Source organism: Cololabis saira, chromosome 22 (genome assembly GCF_033807715.1).
Source record: "Cololabis saira isolate AMF1-May2022 chromosome 22, fColSai1.1, whole genome shotgun sequence".
Taxonomy (NCBI): Eukaryota; Metazoa; Chordata; class Actinopteri; order Beloniformes; family Belonidae; genus Cololabis; species Cololabis saira.
In genome coordinates, this window is record NC_084608.1 from 9,899,423 (window position 1) to 9,917,283 (window position 17,861).

The 17,861-nt window shown below is 44.5% G+C and overlaps 1 protein-coding gene across 9 annotated transcripts in view; it reads right to left on the reverse strand.

The window, feature by feature from the left end:
- Positions 1-424: 424 nt before the first annotated feature.
- Positions 425-17,861, reverse strand: part of col11a1a (collagen, type XI, alpha 1a) — a 93,709-nt gene continuing 76,272 nt past the window's right edge. For all 9 annotated transcript variants that reach the window (XM_061713884.1, XM_061713883.1, XM_061713882.1 and 6 more), the window contains 13 exons: positions 17,101-17,154; positions 15,520-15,627; positions 15,186-15,239; positions 14,576-14,629; positions 14,000-14,107; positions 11,308-11,361; positions 11,180-11,215; positions 11,027-11,080; positions 10,667-10,913; positions 8,853-8,965; positions 8,501-8,566; positions 2,101-2,334; positions 425-1,797 (listed from right to left, as the gene is read on the reverse strand). In XM_061713884.1, the coding sequence (XP_061569868.1) occupies positions 1,651-1,797; positions 2,101-2,334; positions 8,501-8,566; positions 8,853-8,965; positions 10,667-10,913; positions 11,027-11,080; positions 11,180-11,215; positions 11,308-11,361; positions 14,000-14,107; positions 14,576-14,629; positions 15,186-15,239; positions 15,520-15,627; positions 17,101-17,154 (1,329 nt within the window). In that variant the 3' untranslated portion in view covers positions 425-1,650. The remainder of the gene's footprint in view (positions 1,798-2,100; positions 2,335-8,500; positions 8,567-8,852; positions 8,966-10,666; positions 10,914-11,026; positions 11,081-11,179; positions 11,216-11,307; positions 11,362-13,999; positions 14,108-14,575; positions 14,630-15,185; positions 15,240-15,519; positions 15,628-17,100; positions 17,155-17,861) is intronic.

Below are 17,861 nucleotides of genomic sequence, written 5' to 3' on the forward strand. Positions count from 1 at the left end.
AGCTGTGAACTTTTTTTCTACCAGTTCACACTTTATCAGCCTTGATGCTTCCTTTAATCTGGATAACAGAACAAAAATTCAGTGAATTTAAATTCTGTTTATATTCTCACAGGAGAGAAAAGCCACTGCTGGCAGATGCGTTGCTACATGTAGCGTCATATTTACAGCTTATCTCTCCTGCAGAGGCATTTAAATCCCTCCTGTGACAAATGAAATGAGTTATTTTGCTCACGTTTCCATACTCATAATGAAAAGAAATTAATTGTGAGATTGTACTTTATTGGTTTCAAGATCGATGGAATTGCACCAGCCCAGAATCTTTTAGTTGATGTAACATATCTTTGATTGAAAGCATTTGACAAATACAGCAGGTAGCGTTTACTCCAAAACTGTCTTACACACACCATCAAGACATTCACTTCACTGTTGTTTATAATCCATTTTTAATATTTAAATGAACTATAAAAGCACATTAAAACATTTTCTCATTTTAGTTACAAAAATGGGTCACCACGAGGGCGTCTCATTGCATTCACAGAAGGATTTGAACAGTGGATGTCTAACAGTAAAGGTATTTTTCTCTTAAAAAATCCCCACCCAAAATATATAAACTTAATTGTTTAACCAAGGTATATACAGGGCATAGCATCCTTGCATCTTAAAGGTCATCAAGAAAGTTTGAGGTATACAACCAAAATAAAAGCCTGTCAAAGAATGAAACAGAGAAAAAAAACAAACAAATAGATTTAAATAAAGTAAAATGGATGTCATAATGCCCCCTAAAGGCACAGAATCACAACATTAGTGGGAGATGTTGCCATGTACGTGCTGGTGCGATACTTCTAGTTGTTTCACCTACAGTCACAAGGGTAAAACAGCAAATGACCTCAAGCTGTGAACTGCCAATATATATACAAAGGGCATGCAGTTGAATTTAGCAGTGGAGGGTTGTTTGAATGCTCACTTTTTTTTATTTCTTATTTTGTACGCAAAATAAAATGTACGCAGAATGTGGTGAACAAAACGAAGAGAGCAGAATGATAAATTTATTTGATTTAATGATGTCTTTAAATTACACCGTATATCTTTGAACCAACATTGAAATGAAGGAGCCAATAGCAGAATCGGATACACATGCAAGTTTTGAAAGTGGATTTAAAAATAACAGTATTGTACAAAATAATAATTACAGTTTCTTTTTTTTTAATTAATATCAAAATACACCTTCTTTTCTTAGCACCTTGATATACTTTTTTTTGTGTGTTTTGATCAAGCACCATTGAGTCATTTTCATACAGCACCTGGAGGATCCAGAGAGGACACCTGTTTCCCCTTATGTCGCCTCTTGGTTACGTCCGAGTCACCCTCTTCTGCCACGCATTCCATCGTCCTTCACCTTTGCTCCGTAACATGGTTGAGTCATGTGGTTCGAGCCCCACAAGGGCAAGTATTTTCCTGGGTTACACATACATACATGGAAAGACATGCTTGCTACACCATCTCATATTCAAAACTTGCATGTGGCATAGAAAAGGGTGAGGGGCTAAAACTGGGGTTTGGTGGTAACCAGAATGTCTCAACTTGACTTTTCTTTGCTGTCCCCATCAAGTCCTTCGTTTTTAATTTTTTTTTTGCTTTGTTCATTTTCATTTAGCCGAGGAAGCAGACGGGGCCAACTTCAAACCCAAACTTCTGGTTAGGGTCCCCAAAGTCAGTCAACATGACATCCATGATTGGAACCTGATCGATTTTGGGAGTATCGATCTCAATCACAGTCTTTCCGTAGCCCTTCCTCGTCTGCAACGAGACAGAAAGAAACAGAAATAAAGCACAAGACAAGTTTATCCTGGGTAAGCCAGAAAAAAAAATCATCATTTTGTTTCTAAGTGGAAGCAAACGTTTAAAGGGTTTGTTTTTGTTTGGTGGAAATAACATTTGAATTAATTCTCCAATAACCTTCGTCAAAGGTTAATTAATCCCACAAGAAGACAAACATCATCATGTGAGCCACCACTAAACATGTGTTGATGTTGATGTTGTGATGGATTGAATTCATCCAATAATCAACCATCGATTTTGAAATGTGATCATTGTGCTTACCGCGCATCCGTCTGAGATGGCCTTGATGTACGGGTTGTTGTCGAAGGACATCTCCTCGTCGTTGGCGCCCATGAAGCGCAGTGCCTTGTCGTAAGTGTCACTGGAGGCATCGTGCCACGCCACGGACTGGTGGCAGCTGTAGGTGAAGTTTTGCCTGGCCGAGGCCGTCAGTAGTCTGAGGAAGGTCATCTGTACCATGTTTATCGAGTTTCCTTCGGCGTCAACGTAGGAGAACTGTCAGGGAATAAAATACAGTGATGTAGAAGGAACAATAAGGAGACATTTTCATGGGTTACTTTATTATTTTGTTTGTAAAAAAAAATTAAAAGTGCAAAAAGTAGGAAGCTTCAGACATCAGCCCATACTGTAAGTGTAAGTGGGAGCCAGAGCTGTCTGCATTACTTTACCCAACGTTCACAATCATATTTGCAGACGAAACGGTGAAACAGCTCACACAGATAAGATGTGCAAGTTGTCCAAATGTTATAAAGACAACAACGTGTGATTTTGTCTCAAAATGTCAAACCGGCTGATAGACTTTAGTGACACCAAGATGAGTAATGTTGCTCAAAATCAGGAAGATGAATGGCTCACATCGGCGAGGTTATCTCACCTTCTGTGGTCGGAGAGACTCAGCAGAAACGGAAACTTGACATTTGTGCTGGGAGATATTTATTCGAGAGCTTGCTCACTTACCAACAAGCTTAACAGTCTGGTGTGCAAACCGCTCAGCAGCGGAAAGAGCACCTCTCCGGAGAGTCATCGAAACGGTTCAAAAGATCACCGGGCTTCCTTTTCACCGAATGGGCAACATCTATAAGCCCCAGCGTCTCGGCGCCCGGAGCACCGTTGAGGACAACACTCCTTTACCGACTGCTCTGAAGTGCCACAACTCAAGCTCTGGGAGGGACTTTCAAGCAGCTGCCATCCGTGAACTGAACTCATCCCCAACCGCTTCACCCACGAGCATGAGCACCTGAGTGAGATGCATTTCTGCTGTCTGCTAATTATACATGCAAATATGGCAACGCTGCCAACCAACAAATGATCATTGTAACTTTATTTAAAATCTATTTTTTATATTTTTGGCTGGTTTCAGGGCCGTCTGGATTTTTACTCAGACTGAAATTCATTAGAGATTTGCTGATGCCTCTTTATTTACTTTCGCTCAGTTAAAGAAGTGCTGCCAATGTAAGTGCCTTTGTATGCCTGTGTGTGTGTGTGTGTGTGTGTGTGTGTGTGTGTGTGTGTGTGTGTGTGTGTGTGTGTGTGTGTGTGTGTGTGTGTGTGTGTGTGTGTGTGTGTGTGTGTGTGTGTGTATGTATGTGTGTGTGTGTGTGTGTGTGTAATTGTTAGGCTGCCAGATCAACTGAAGTAACAGAGGAAATAAACCAAACAGTACTTGGAGACAGTTTGATTGGGGGGGGTGTAAGAATGAGTAAAATTCAGATAAAAATGTTTCATAAGGCGGTCACAGGGGAAAGACAGCAAGCCCTGCTCAGAGTTAGGAAAGTTTCTGGATCTTTTCTCAGTTTTATACAATCCATCTATCCATCAATCTCCTTCCGCTTATCCATTCCCGGGTCGCGGGGGCAGCAGCCTCAACAGGGATGCCCAGACTTCCTTCACCCCAGACACTTCCTCCATCTCTTCCGAGGGGAGTCTGAGACGTTCCCAGGCCAGCCGAGAGACATAGTCTCTCCAGCGTGTCCCAGGTCTTCCCCGGGGTTTCCTCCCGGAGGGTTAGCCTGGAACACCTCCCTAGGGAGGCGTCCAGGAGGATCCGGTACAGATGCCCAAGCCACCTCAGCTGACTCCTCTCAATGTGAAGGAGCAGCGGCTCGACTCCGAGCTCCTCCCGGGTGACAGAACTCCTCACCCTATCTCTAAGGGAGCGTCCAGCCACCCTGCGGAGGAAACTCATCTCGTCCTTTCGGTCACTACCCAAAGTTCATGACCATAGGTGAGGGTAGGTGCGTAGATTGACCGGTAAATCGAGAGCTTCGCCTTTCGACTCAGCTCCTTCTTCACCACGATGGTCGGGTACATCGACCGCATAACTGCGGACACTGCGCCGATCCGTCTGTCAATCTCCCGCTCCATTGTTCCCTCACTCGTGAACAAGATCCCGAGATACTTGAACTCCTCCACCTGAGGCAGGACTTCTCCACCCACCCGGAGAAGGCATGCCACCCTTTCCCGGTGGAGAACCATGGCCTCGGTCTTTGAGGTGCTGATTCTCATCCCTGCCGCGTTGCACTCAGCCTCAAACCGCCCCAGCACATGCTGAAGGTCCTGGTCCGATGAAGCCAACAGGACAACATCATCCGCAAAGAGCAGAGATGAAATCCTGACGTTCCCAAACCGGATCCCCTCCGGCCCCTGGCTGCGCCTAGAAATCCTGTCCATAAAAATTATGAACAGGACCGGTGACAAAGGGCAGCCCTGCCGTAGTCCAACATGCACCGGGAACAAGTCTGACTTACTGCCGGCAATGCGAACCAGACTCCTGCTCCGATCATACAGAGACCGGACAGCCCTTAATAGAGGGCCCCGGACTCCATACTCACTGAGCACCCCCCACAGAATGGCACGAGGGACACGGTCAAATGCCTTCTCCAGATCCACAAAGCACATGTAGACTGGTTGGGCAAATTCCCATGAACCCTCGAGCACCCTGCGGAGGGTGTAGAGCTGGTCCAGTGTTCCGCGACCGGGACGAAAACCGCATTGTTCCTCCTGAATCCCAGGTTCAACTATCGGCTGTATTCTCCTCTCCAGTATCCTGGCGTAGACTTTCCCGGGGAGGCTGAGAAGTGTGATCCCCCTATAGTTGGAACACACTCTCCGGTCCCCCTTTTTAAACAGAGGGACCACCACCCCGGTTTGCCACCCCAGCGGTACTGTCCCCTTCCTCCATGCGATGTCGCAGAGTCGTGTCAACCAAGACAGCCGTACGACATCCAGAGACTTGAGGTACTCAGGGCATTCTCATCCACCCCCGGTGCCACTGAGGAGCTTGCGAACTACCTCAGTGACCTCGGCTTGGGTGATGGATGAGCACGCCTCCGAGCCCCAACCCTCTGCTTCCTCAGTGGAAGGCATGTCAGTCGGGTTAAGGAGATCCTCGAAGTATTCCTTCCACCGTCCGACAATGTCCCCAGTCGAGGTCAACAGCTCCCCACCTGCACCATAAACGGTGCCGGCAGAGTACTGCTTCCCCCTTCTGAGGCGCCGAACGGTCCTCCAGAATTTCCTCAAGGCCGACTGAAAGTCTTCCTCCATGGCCTCCCCGAACTCCTCCCAGACCCGGGTTTTTGCCTCCAGAAGCCCGAGCCGCGGCTTGCTTGGCCTGCCGGTACCTATCTACTGCGTCAGGAGTCCCACAGGACAACATAGCCTGGTAGGACTCTTTCTTCAGTCTGACGGCATCCTGTACTTCCGGTGTCCACCACCGGGTTCTAGGATTGCCGCCACGACAGGCACCGGAGACCTTGCGTCCACAACTTCGAGCCGCCGCGTTGACAATGGAGGCAGAGAACATGGTCCACTCGGACTCAATGTCCCCCGCCTCCCCCGGGATCTGAGAGAAGCTCTCCCGGAGGTGGGAGTTGAAGATGTCCCTGACAGAGGGCTCAGCCAGACGTTCCCAACAGACCCTCACAATCCGTTTGGGTCTGCCCGGTCTGTCCAACCTCCTCCTCCGCAAGCGCATCCAACTCACCACCAGGTGGTGATCAGTTGACAGCTCAGCCCCTCTCTTCACCCGAGTGTCCAAAACATGCGGCCCAAGGTCAGATGAGACGACAACAAAGTTGTTATTGTTTTATACAATATAGGGGCTAACTTCAGATGACAGAAGGGACACTGGGACTTGAGGTAAAAAAGATAATAAAGGTGTTCTGATAGTGGTGTGTGGGTTGTTCCTGGTACGGACGGGTGAGAATCTAGTAGAAGTCATCTTGGGGGGGACATAACAGTGACGTAACACGTTGGCCTGAAGCTGACTGATTGATCCACAGTCTGTCCCTGAAGGCAGCAGCCTCTTTCCAGAGGTCAGCACATCCTCCGACACAACAAAACATCGAGTGGTTCGGAGAACATGACAACGAGTTCAATGTGTTAAGTGTTAAGTGTTTTTTAAATCAGTTGGCACCTGTGGGATGAGCTGGAGAAGCAAGGGGGGGGGGCGCTGATCCAGGTCTCAGAACTTAAATGATGCCTTCAGATACTCAACATCAGAGTGGCCTAAATATTATTTTTGCACATAATGATCTGCGTGTTTTATAAATGGATAAATACGATGAATGTTTTATACCTGCACTGTCCACATGAAAAGCCTTTTCTGTATTCAGATCAGTTTACTTCAGCTTGATGACACTTGAACAGAATTGTGTGTGTGTTTAGTCTTTCACATGGTCTTTATACAGATGTTTTGTTCCTTTACGTTTACAAGCCCTACATATTTATCCCTCTTTTCATCTTGGCACTTCTTTCACTTTGTATAATCTGTGGCTATAAACTCAATGACTGCACTTTTGTCGTGTAAATATCGCAGGTTAGAGTGAGCCAAAGCTGTTTTAAATAGTTAATGATGGTTTCACATTTGGGGCTCCACGTTACAGACACATTTAAGCAGCTTCACCAGTACATGTTCTTCCCCCTGTTTTCTCAGTTACAGTTGGATTACAACCTTTATCTCTAAATTGTCTGCATAATTCAGTACAATGCAGACAGCCTTCTGACCGAGCCTGGAAGCATCTCTCGGCATCGCGTCTTCACCGGCTGCTTTAGTGCATGCTGCTGATGGTTCAGTCTGGTCGGAATACTGGGAAAACCTTTTGGTTAAGATAACCTTCATAATCTGCAGCTGCTTTGCACCCCATCTTATACTACAGACACTCTACATCTAAAAATCATGCTTTTGATCCCTCTTTAACAGATAATACCTTCACCACGTTGTCAATCTTGGCATAGAGTCATCCGATAATTTGTACATTGGTGGTGTCCTTCCAACACAACTCAGCTGCTGGAATTTAATCTTATATATTTTTGGAAGTTTCCCATTTTTGTGGACTAAACCCCTGGACGTCTTTCTCAGCCTATGAGCCTCCCCATCAATGCTTTTTTACACTACCAACACCTGCACCAACACCTACCATTTAATGTAGCTTTCTAAACAGCACGGGACGAGGTGAAGGAGAAAAAATTAGCGATGGGTTAAGAGATGATATTCTGCTTCATGCCCTTTTTAAATCTATCCGTGCCGAACGTGACTTAATCAAATGTAAAATCTTCCCTCTTATTGGAAAAAACTCAAATTTTCCTCAAATATTGATGTTTTGCCAACCTTACTTTGATGTTTTGGTCTTTCCCACCCTTTTACAACTAATGGTCCAATATTTGAATGAATAAGATAATAGCAGGAGCACTTCAAGTCTGCTTGGGAGTCATATATGATCACCCTATCAATTAGTAAAACGCTGCTATGTTGACATAGATAGATACCACTGCAAAAAACTACATATTATTATAATTTTTTCAAATTTAGGGTCACTTTCTGCAAAGATTGCAACATTTTTTTTATTATAATTTTTTTTAAAGTAAATAATGTCAGGGCAACTGTTTTTAGAATGCAGTGAAATAAAAACAATGCCACAAAATCAACATTTTCATGATAATCACTGCACATACTGTGCATACAAGTATAAAGATGACAGATTCCAAATAGTTCAGCGGTTTTGTGTGACAGTTCCATAAAAATGATTCATGGTTTGATAAATGTCACATTTACATGTTTTGTTCATCGTGGAAAGCTTCTAAAGAACTTACCACACATGACTGACACGTGAACTTGGTCTGAACCTCTTCAGAACATGTGCATTAAAAGCACTCGCAGTAAGGCATGCACTTCCAGTGTGCCTCCAAATGTATTCTCTGAGGTAAAAAAAACAGAAGAAGTGCAGCTCTGCACTAGTCTGATGAAGCAAGATAAACCTCTTTCCTTCAGCTCTGACCGCGAGAGACATCCGATGTTTACAGGGAGATTTTAACTGCAGAGGCAAGAGGAACGCTCACATCTAAAAATCCTGCTGCATTACTTGTGATGTTTTACTTATTTAATTTTTCCACTTTAACCAGCAGTCTAAATTAAAGTCATTTTTCAAAACCCTGCGTAGCTGGGGCTTCATGCGGAGCGACTGTCATGGCGCCGGCTCACACTGACCCGGGCTCAGCAGCCACCTGAGTGACTGTACGAGCTTCTCTTTGTTCTGCTAAGTCCCTCCCCAGGTGCACAGAACCATCAAGACAAAACAAAAGGAGTCTGAGCGTGGGGTGAAGGAGTTTGCTGAGAACTGGAAGAGGTGGGTGAAAGAAGAAGAAGAAGGAAACAACTTACTATTTTACCACGTTTGAATTCACTGAACCAACCGGGGATTTCTTTGGGCCAAGATGATATTCTGACCTGTGGGGAAGAAAACATGGAGCATGTGGAGAAACAAGTCTGTTAGCTTCAGTTTATCACACAGGAACAGAAAAAAAAAAAAAAAAAACATGCTTGTTATGTTAAGATCCTGCAATATCTTTTGATGCAAATGAGGTGTTTGCACAAAAGTGGACATCAGTGTGTTAAAGTTGAGTCCTGCAGCAAAACACATGGCTCTCTTAGTTAACAACCCTGATCGCTGATGAGTGATGACGATTAGAAGCAAGCGCTTGTGTGTTTTGGCTGTAAACCCAAAGCCACTTACTCCGTTGGACTTCTTATCTGGATGGATGCAGGTTTCACCCCCAGCGGTGAAGTTACAGTAGACTTTGAAGGAATCCCCAGAGCAGCCTTGGTTCGGATCAATCCAGTACTCGCCTGAGGAAAACCAAGAACACTTAAACAACCCACAGAACATACCAGCATCATTCCAGGCTTGGGTTTGGGGGGGGTTACTGTTCAGACTGGAGTAATCTTTCTGCTCATTGTCGTGACTGAATACCATGACGTCATGATGTCTGAGGTAAGGCGTGCTTTTATTACTGAGTGACTGTTACTGCAGGGACAGTTTTGTCTATCAGCCGAGCTGCTGCACTCTGCACCACCCCAACTACAAACACTGCCAGGGAGGACTGGGGGCTCTGGGGTCATCTCTCAATTTTACTGCAAAGATTAGGCACACGTTTTTCAGAAATAACCGAAAAGATACTAAAGAAAGTAAAAATGTCCAGCACTGGTGGATTCTGTTCTCTCTGAGTGAGTTGCCACATCAGTTTGGGCAAAGATTAAAATTTGAATGTTCTTTTTTAGACCGTTGGTTTGTCAGCTGAACAGCTGTCTGGACCCACAAGTGTTGTGTTTCTCAGTCCTGGTCCCGATGACTAGGGTTGGGCGGTATGGACTAAAAAAATGTATCACGATAATTTCTGGCATTTATCCCGATAACCATAAAAATGACGATAAAAAAAATACCAATTGAACTCCACCTTTGTAACTATAAATCTATCACCACATTCAGTCTTTGGAGCCCCCAAAACACTGCTCTAAAAGATACTAAATACTACTAAACTACACCAATTAAATTGAATTAATAAAAACCAATTAAATGAGTTCACCTGTACTGCAAAACTCTGACTCAGATCCGCCATGTTTGTTACACAAAAACCTCATCAACGGGAATTTTATCTATCCTTTCCTTCCTTCCTTCCTTCCTTCCTTCCTTCCTTCCTTCCTTCCTTCCTTCCTTCCTTCCTTCCTTCCTTCCTTCCTTCCTTCCTTCCTTCCTTCCTTCCTTCCTTCCTTCCGTCCGTCCGTCCGTCCGTCCGTCCGTCCGTCCGTCCGTCCTTCCTTCCTTCCTTCCTTCCTTCCTTCCTTCCTTCCTTCCTTCCTTCCTTCCTTCCTTCCTTCCTTCCTTCCTTCCTTCCTTCCTTCCTTCCTTCCTTCCTTCCTTCCTTCCTTCCTTCCTTCCTTCCTTCCTTCCTTCCTTCCTTCCTTCCTTCCTTCCTTCCTTCCTTCCTTCCTTCCTTCCTTCCTTCCTTCCTTCCTTCCTTCCTTCCTTCCTTCCTTCCTTCCTTCCATAAATCAGCTTTACACAAAAACGTCATCAACAGGAATTTTATCCCTTCCTTCCTTCCTTCCTTCCTTCCTTCCTTCCTTCCTTCCTTCCTTCCTTCCTTCCTTCCTTCCTTCCTTCCTTCCTTCCTTCCTTCCTTCCTTCCTTCCTTCCTTCCTTCCTTCCTTCCTTCCTTCCTTCCTTCCTTCCTTCCTTCCTTCCTTCCTACAAAAACGTCATCAATGGGAATTTATCGTTTTTACCGTGAGATGACAAATTCTTACCGTGGGGAATTTTTTTGACGGTAAATCGTTAACAGTAAAATATCACCCATTCCTACCGATGACCCACTGGCCTGAATTGTTTAGACATTCCCCTTCTCCAACATACTGATTCAACTTCTCATCCAGCCTGTGGATGAGCAGATCGTCTGATCCGGGTGTGTTGGAGCAGGGAAACGTCTGAGACCTGCCAGGACCGTGACTGAGCAGCACCGCTCTGCTTTAAAGGGACATATTTCAACTCACCATCTGTGAACTCCGGGTGGCAGAGCTTGAGATCCTTGCACGTCCTGGCCGGGTTGTTCTGTGTGCCCATGGGGTATTTCATTCTCTCAATGTCCTGCTTGAGGTTGTTGAGCGAGCCGAAGATGTCCTCCATGCCCTCGCCGTAGTCCATGATGGTGCCCGCCGCGTCCGCCTGCATGCCGCTGGAGCGCTTGCTCTTCTTGGGGGACTGGATGGGCAGAGGCTGGATGACCTCGCCTGGGGGGCCCTGGTTCATGAAAGGAGACGGTACTCACATCTCACACAAACGCTGCTGTGACAATCTTAAATTCTGACAGGAGAAGGGACGAGTGATCTAAAACTGTCTTGCTAAATACTCACAGGAGGACCGGGAGGACCCAACGCACCAGTGTCTCCCTTGGCACCAGCGGGACCCTGATCCAAGCACACGCAGAAATGCATTATCCAATATGGAACTAAAGGAATAGTTTATTGTCGTCATAGCAATCAATCTGTAACATCAGGTTTACCCACAGATGAACCCTTGGTTCCCTTGGGGCCTTGAGGACCCTGCATTGAATAAGACACAACATAGTTATTCGCTTGCTCTTTTACTATCAAATTACGACTGAAATGACTGTTTAAATAGTCATGAGACTTACAGGTAGACCAGGAGGACCTGGGGGACCGAGTGGACCAGAAGATCCACCGATACCCTGCAATTGTAAACAATCAAAGCAGCTGTCAAATATAAATTAAAGGGATTGTGACATGAAAAACACATTTTTCTTGATTTTTTGTGTTTTGTTGGGTGTCTTGACATCAATTACACCCAAAAAACAACAAACTTTTAACATTCAGTGTATTGTGTGCTTTCTGGGATTTTCCGCATAACTATGCAAAAACGGCGCATGTGGTTTGGTGGCGGATCGTTACGTAACGATCCGCTAAATCACCGCCCCCTCCACCCAGCTCCCTGCCTCCTCTCTTCTCCAGCGCACCATAAAGGCTGATTTATGGTTCCGCGTTACACCGACGCAGAGCCTACGGCGTAGGGTTACGCGGCGACGCGCACCGTACGCTGAACCCTACGGCGTAGGCTCTGCGTCGATTTAACGCGGAACCATAAATGAGGCTTAACACGGAGCTGTTTAGAGCCTCTTTTGTTCTAATCACCGGAGGAAAACTGCTAAGAAGACCCGCGGCCACTGACTGGACTTAAGATAAGGGGACAGTGCTGCTTGCATGCCTTTATTTTTATGATTGTTTGCTGTGGTTCGCCCTGCTGCTTTTCCGTGCATGCTTCGCCTGTCGCTCCCGGCTTAACTCTCCGACGCCGCTGTGAGCGTATGGCTGGAGGAGGAGGAGGTTTGGAGGAGGACCGGAGCAATGATTGACAGGAAAGGGGGGAAAGGAAGCGTTTTTCACGGGGCAAAAAAACCACTGTAATAAAAAGCCAGGAAAAGAGAACTAGAGTGAAGTTTTTCTTGTTACACTCTTTTAGACACATTTGAGGGATGTTGGCCAAGACTTTTAATAGTGTTAAAAGCATGTTAAAAATGATGTCACAATACCTTTAAAGACATATAGAAACAGTTTAGAGCAAAATATCATCCTGATATTTCTACAGTGAGTGAAAAGAATCAGATGTGCAGGACCAGCAACAGGGAATGAATACTTTTATCCTTCAAGAGAGGCCAGACAAACCACTCACGGGGCACCAGCTCCGTTTCAACGCACCAATTAAGACATTTATCAATGAAGCCCAACAATACCAGGCCTTTTTATTACGACCTAGAAATAGAAATGTCAAACTGAATGGAAACATCCTGAAGCCCTCATGCTCCGACAAAAGAGGGCATTATGATTTCATTAGACTAACTCTCCATCCAATGCATCACCTTAAATCATTAAGCGAGGGCAGGCTGAGTACCACGTTCAGTCATTCTGCAAATTTCATTTAAAAATGAATGAAGGTTGCCGTCAATCCTTGAACAAAACGTTGGCGTTTACCGTCTTTAAATACTGCCTCTAACTCAGACGGAGGGATTTGGAGAAAAAACTTAAGGAACTAATACTATAATAGTTTAAAAATATAATGAGATATATGTGGAAAATGTTTCAGAAACAGTCCAGGGACACGACGGCAGATGTGGACAGAGTACTGGACCCCAGTACTTGAGTAAGAGTACAAATACTACTGGTCAAAATTTACTCCGTTACAAGTAAAAGTAGCTCAGTCAAAATATTACTCGAGTAAGAGTAGAAAAGTACTTGCTTTTAAAGGTACTTAAGTATCCAAAAGTAAATGCTTTTAAATTTACTTTAAGTAAAAGTAAGAGTAAGAGTAAGAGTAAATTTCTTATTTTCCACATCAGTAAATTACTATATTTTTTCTAAATTAATTTAAGGATCTTTTAACTCTTGTTTCTCAGAATTCGATGTTGAGTTGTTGAAAGCAGAGAGGTAGTTCTGCTTCGGCAGACACAATAAACATTTGAAAATAAATGTCTGTGGTTTGTCTGTGCCCTCGTTTTTTACTCGGTCGAACTCAAACATTGAGTTAAGATACGGCCAAGGATTTTGTGAAAGTCCCTGCTCCGAGTCCGGCTCATTATCAGACTCAGACGACTCAGCGGATTGTCTTTCTTCTCCTGACGCAGGCGTAGCCGTTGTTGCGGCTCTGTCTTGACAAACGCAGGCTACTTTGGCGGTATCGTTTTGAGGAGGCTTGGCATATTTCCGCTTTACGTACATCCCAGTGGAGAGCGTGCACTGTGATAGGTCTCCTCCTTTGACAAAAACAGCTTGTGTCCAATAGGATTTTAGGGAAGAAGAAAAAAGAGCAGACCTGAAAGTAACGAGTACTTTTCAGCCTTCCTAGAAATTTACTTGAGTAAAAGTAAAAATATTTGTCTTGGAAATGTATTCAAGTAAGAGTAATAAGTACCAAAGAAATCTAATACTCAAGTAAAGTACAAATCCTCTGGATATGTACTTAAGTACAGTACTCAAGTAAATTTACTCCGTTACTGTCCACCACTGCACGATGGTAACTATAAACTTCAGCAGCACATTGTGTTGTCTGTGTTGCATGTGTTAAGGAAGCTGTATGAGGACGGGAGTGAGCCTGACAGAGCAGCTCAGGAGTTGCCGCTCTGCAGATATACATCGGTGAGCGAGGTGATTTTCTCTGCAGGTCTCAGCATTTCAAAGCAGCGCTGCTACGAAATGCAGTCGACTTTAGCCGACAGCATGAGACTGCGGCCAGACCAGCCGCTGCGAAAGAGCAAATAGACTAAAAATAAAATAGCCTGTGGACCGGTTGGGGGTATGTTGTCATCAGTCACTTACGCCATCACCCTTACTGCCAGGAGTACCCTGGGGCCCGGGCAAACCTCGGTCTCCCTTCTCTCCTTGTTCTCCAGGGGGTCCAATCAGACCGATTAGACCTGGGTGACCCTGCCGGAAGAAAACAAATATGTAAACACGCGGATTATCAAATATAACAGACACGAAACAGCAACTTTAAAGCTCTGGCGTAACATGTCGGATATAATACTTAATACTCATGACGAGCTGTGACCGCTAGACTGTCGTTACAGCACAAATCCTCCTGGGATTTAATTAAAACGGCTCTTAGCAGTTATATTTTAGCAGACAGCTGGCAGCGAAAGAAAAGACCAAGATTGGACTGACTGAAGTGATACATCTCTTGCAGAAGCAGAGACAAAAACACATTTTTCTTCCCGAAATACTAATGAAAGACCACACTGTCATTCCATAACGTGTAGCCGGGGAAAGCTGTGTGGTGGATGTAACTCCGACCGAAGCCTGGGGGGAAAGAAATGGCCGGCTCGAGGTTTCTGTCGCTGCTTACAGAAGTGAAACCAGCTTGAGGGCAGACACAGAAGAATAAGCTGCACTCACCTTTTCACCTTTAGACCCGGGGTCGCCTTTCAGACCTGGAAGGCCGGGAGGGCCCTGCACAACAAGAGATGATGTCAAAAACCCATTATGAGAGGAAACACAGTGTGAGATATTTTCAACAATCTAGAAAGCCCCCAAAAAAAGAGATAAATATAAAAACATGATCGACAAAAATGCAAAAAAAACCCCCATAAAAGTCAAATTGAAAGGGGCATGAAAAGAAAGCAATGAAACATTCTGTATTTTGTTTAGTACAACATTTTTTTTATATAAATATAAAAACATGATCGACAAAAGGAGAAAAAATGCAAAAAAAAAACCCCATAAAAGTCAAATTGAAAGGGGCATGAAAAGAAAGCAATGAAACATTCTGTATTTTGTTTAGTACAACATTTTTTTTTTTAAAGAAATCTGGGAAATACTAAGCTCTTTAAAGGAAATACTGTCTGCTCAGTGGATAGGATCTGAAGTTACACGCGACCGCACGGGTGAAAGACGTGTTTCCTCATATTTGCTCATTTAAAAGTAAAATACTTCTCCTTCCAAAAACTCTGGCTGAGATGAATAAATATAAAGAAAACGAGAAGGAACAGACAGTAAACATACTAACCATTGGGCCCGGTGGGCCGTCTTGTCCTGGGGCGCCGGGCAAGCCTTGTTCACCCTGTGAAAAGTCATTCAGTCTTACTGAGCATTATGGGCTGCTGCATTTTTTTCAAGTCCACCATTGATTTTCTGTGCTCAGCTCAATGATTAATAGCCCAAACAGGGAAGAAAAGTGTGGTGGAATAAACAAGCGAAACTGAAGTATAAGCCAAATGGAGTATTGATTATTCCATGAAGTGTATCATCATGCCTTAGCAGTGTGTACATTGTGGGTGTGTGTCTTAGTTTGAGCAGCTGGTGGAGGATGCGTTCAGATCACTGTAGCTGCTGAGACTTACAACGGGGCCGGGGATGCCACGCAGACCCTCCGGACCGGCTTTTCCTGGAGGTCCCTGGGGTCCCACCGGTCCCGTTTTACCTGCTGGGCCCTCGGAACCCGCTTCACCCTGCAGGAGGAAATTCAAGACTTTCAGTTTGTACAAATGCTAGTAAAGAAGTACATTTCAGTTTTATGAAACATGAATATGAGTTCAATTTGATCAAAATCATCAAAGAAAACTTTTACTCCAACTGAAGCCAGGGAGGGAACAGTGAAGGTGCAGCTGGTTCTTTCTAGAAGTCTAAACAACATCATAAGGTAAAGGCTCAGATTATTATAAAGTGTTGCAGATAAAGATGATTGAATAACTTCGGTGTACCAGCTTCTCAAAAGATTGAGAACTCAGCTGTAGGTTGATTTTTAGAAAAGGTAAACCTCGTCTGTTGGATAATGAGGCTCATAACTGGCTCCTACTATGCTTTTACTTAACGCTCAGGAATTGAGAAAGTGAATAAAACAAATCAGCATGGCCGCAACGGCATTCTCCAGCCGAATACTGTGAAATCGACATACGTTGATATACAGTAAAAGGAAACTTCAGAGTAGGGCTGTGTGATTAATCGATTTTAAATCTAAATCGGATTTATTAATCAAGACGATGTTAAAAAAAGGAAAATCGGAAAATCGATTTTCCTTTTTTTGCAGCTGGCTGCATTACAGTATCTTTCAATTGCACTTCATTCCCAATAGGGAAATTTGTTTGCTATTTTTCTTTAAAAATAAAGATAAAATATTTGAAACAATTTATTCCATTGTCTTTTGTAGTTTTACCAAAAAAATCGAAATCGGAGTCGAAAATTGGGTTTTCAGAGAAAAAAAATCGGGATTTTATTTTTGTCCAAAATCGCCCAGCCCTACTTCAGAGCGCAGATGGAAAGCTGCTAGGTGCTCAGATACCACCGGCTCCCTGCAAGGCTGCCGGGGACCACCCAACTGGATATATACAGCTAGGACGTATTATAGATACCATGCTTCTATCAGATGCTCAAAAGCTGATTCTGATCAATAAGGCACTTTTCAGAATATTAAAAGAACACTTTTCATTAACAGTGACTGTCAAACAACACAAATACTACTTAGAATACTATTTGCATACAAATTATCTTTGGTGGAGAGAATAACAGCGCTGCTCAAGAAGAAAGGGTATTTTGTTGCACCAACCAGTTGATGGTAATTGATTCTGGCCGTGCACAAAGCAGCACATGCATAGATTTGGACACTGAAGAAAATAATAGACGGGCGGTACAAATTAAAGCGAAATGTCAGCGAGCTGTGATGCACAATAACACTGGGAGTGTGAGAGCTGGACATAAATACTGTCGCGTTGGTGTTTTGTTTTGTTTTGCCAGGGCTAACATAAAGTGACAGAACAATGTAAACAATCAGCAAATCTTAGTAGCACTCAAACAGACTGAATCAATATATTTCAATGTCTGTGATGGAGAAGAAACGACTCCTGGAGTTAATGTGGAAGCAAGTGAGTCGGGGGTACAGCCGGAAGATGAGAGGTCACCCGTCTACGTGAGAGCTGGTTTGTTACCTTGGCGCCCTTCTCTCCTTGCCTGCCCTCTGCACCGGCAGTCCCCGGAGGTCCCTGAGGAGAACGGCCCAACATTAACACATGAAACACAACAGCAAAACATACATCTCTAACAGTATTTCACTTTTAATTAGGAGAAATGACTTTGAATAAAAAAGTATGGATCTTTATTTCCATTTTCGTCATCTCCCAGCATCTTTGTCTTTTACTTTTCTCATCCCGGATAAATGTCTAACCGCGGTCATGGTTGATGAAAGCCTCTCTGGAGCTTTCTTTGAGTGAGGAAGGCATTTCAATAACATCAAGGGTGCACTACTTTAGCTTTGTCAAGATCTATTCGAGGGACTGTCCTTGGCGTGGCCACATGAAACACACAACCATGCAGCCACGTGCAATCCCCACAGAACACACACTTCTTCAGTCAAGCCAGCGTTTGGGGGACTGGAGGTCATCTTTTCTCTCTGGTCAGGCTCTCCAAAGTCAACAAGGACTTCTTTCAATGCCACCTCTCGTATCCCTCTTCAGAACCACCCGCCGTCCCGATTCCACTCTGATCTGGCCGCCTGCCGCCTGAGTGCCGTTGCCTGAGAGCCTCTAATACGAGCTCTCCTCGGGTCTGGGAGCTTTCATCTCCTCCTGATGGGGAGGAGGCAGGTTCTTGACCAGCACAAAGACGCTTTTCAGCCCTGACAGAATCCACACAGCATCTACGGTCGGGGCATAGCTGCGTTCGTCTCCACAAGGTTGCCAAATAACATTTT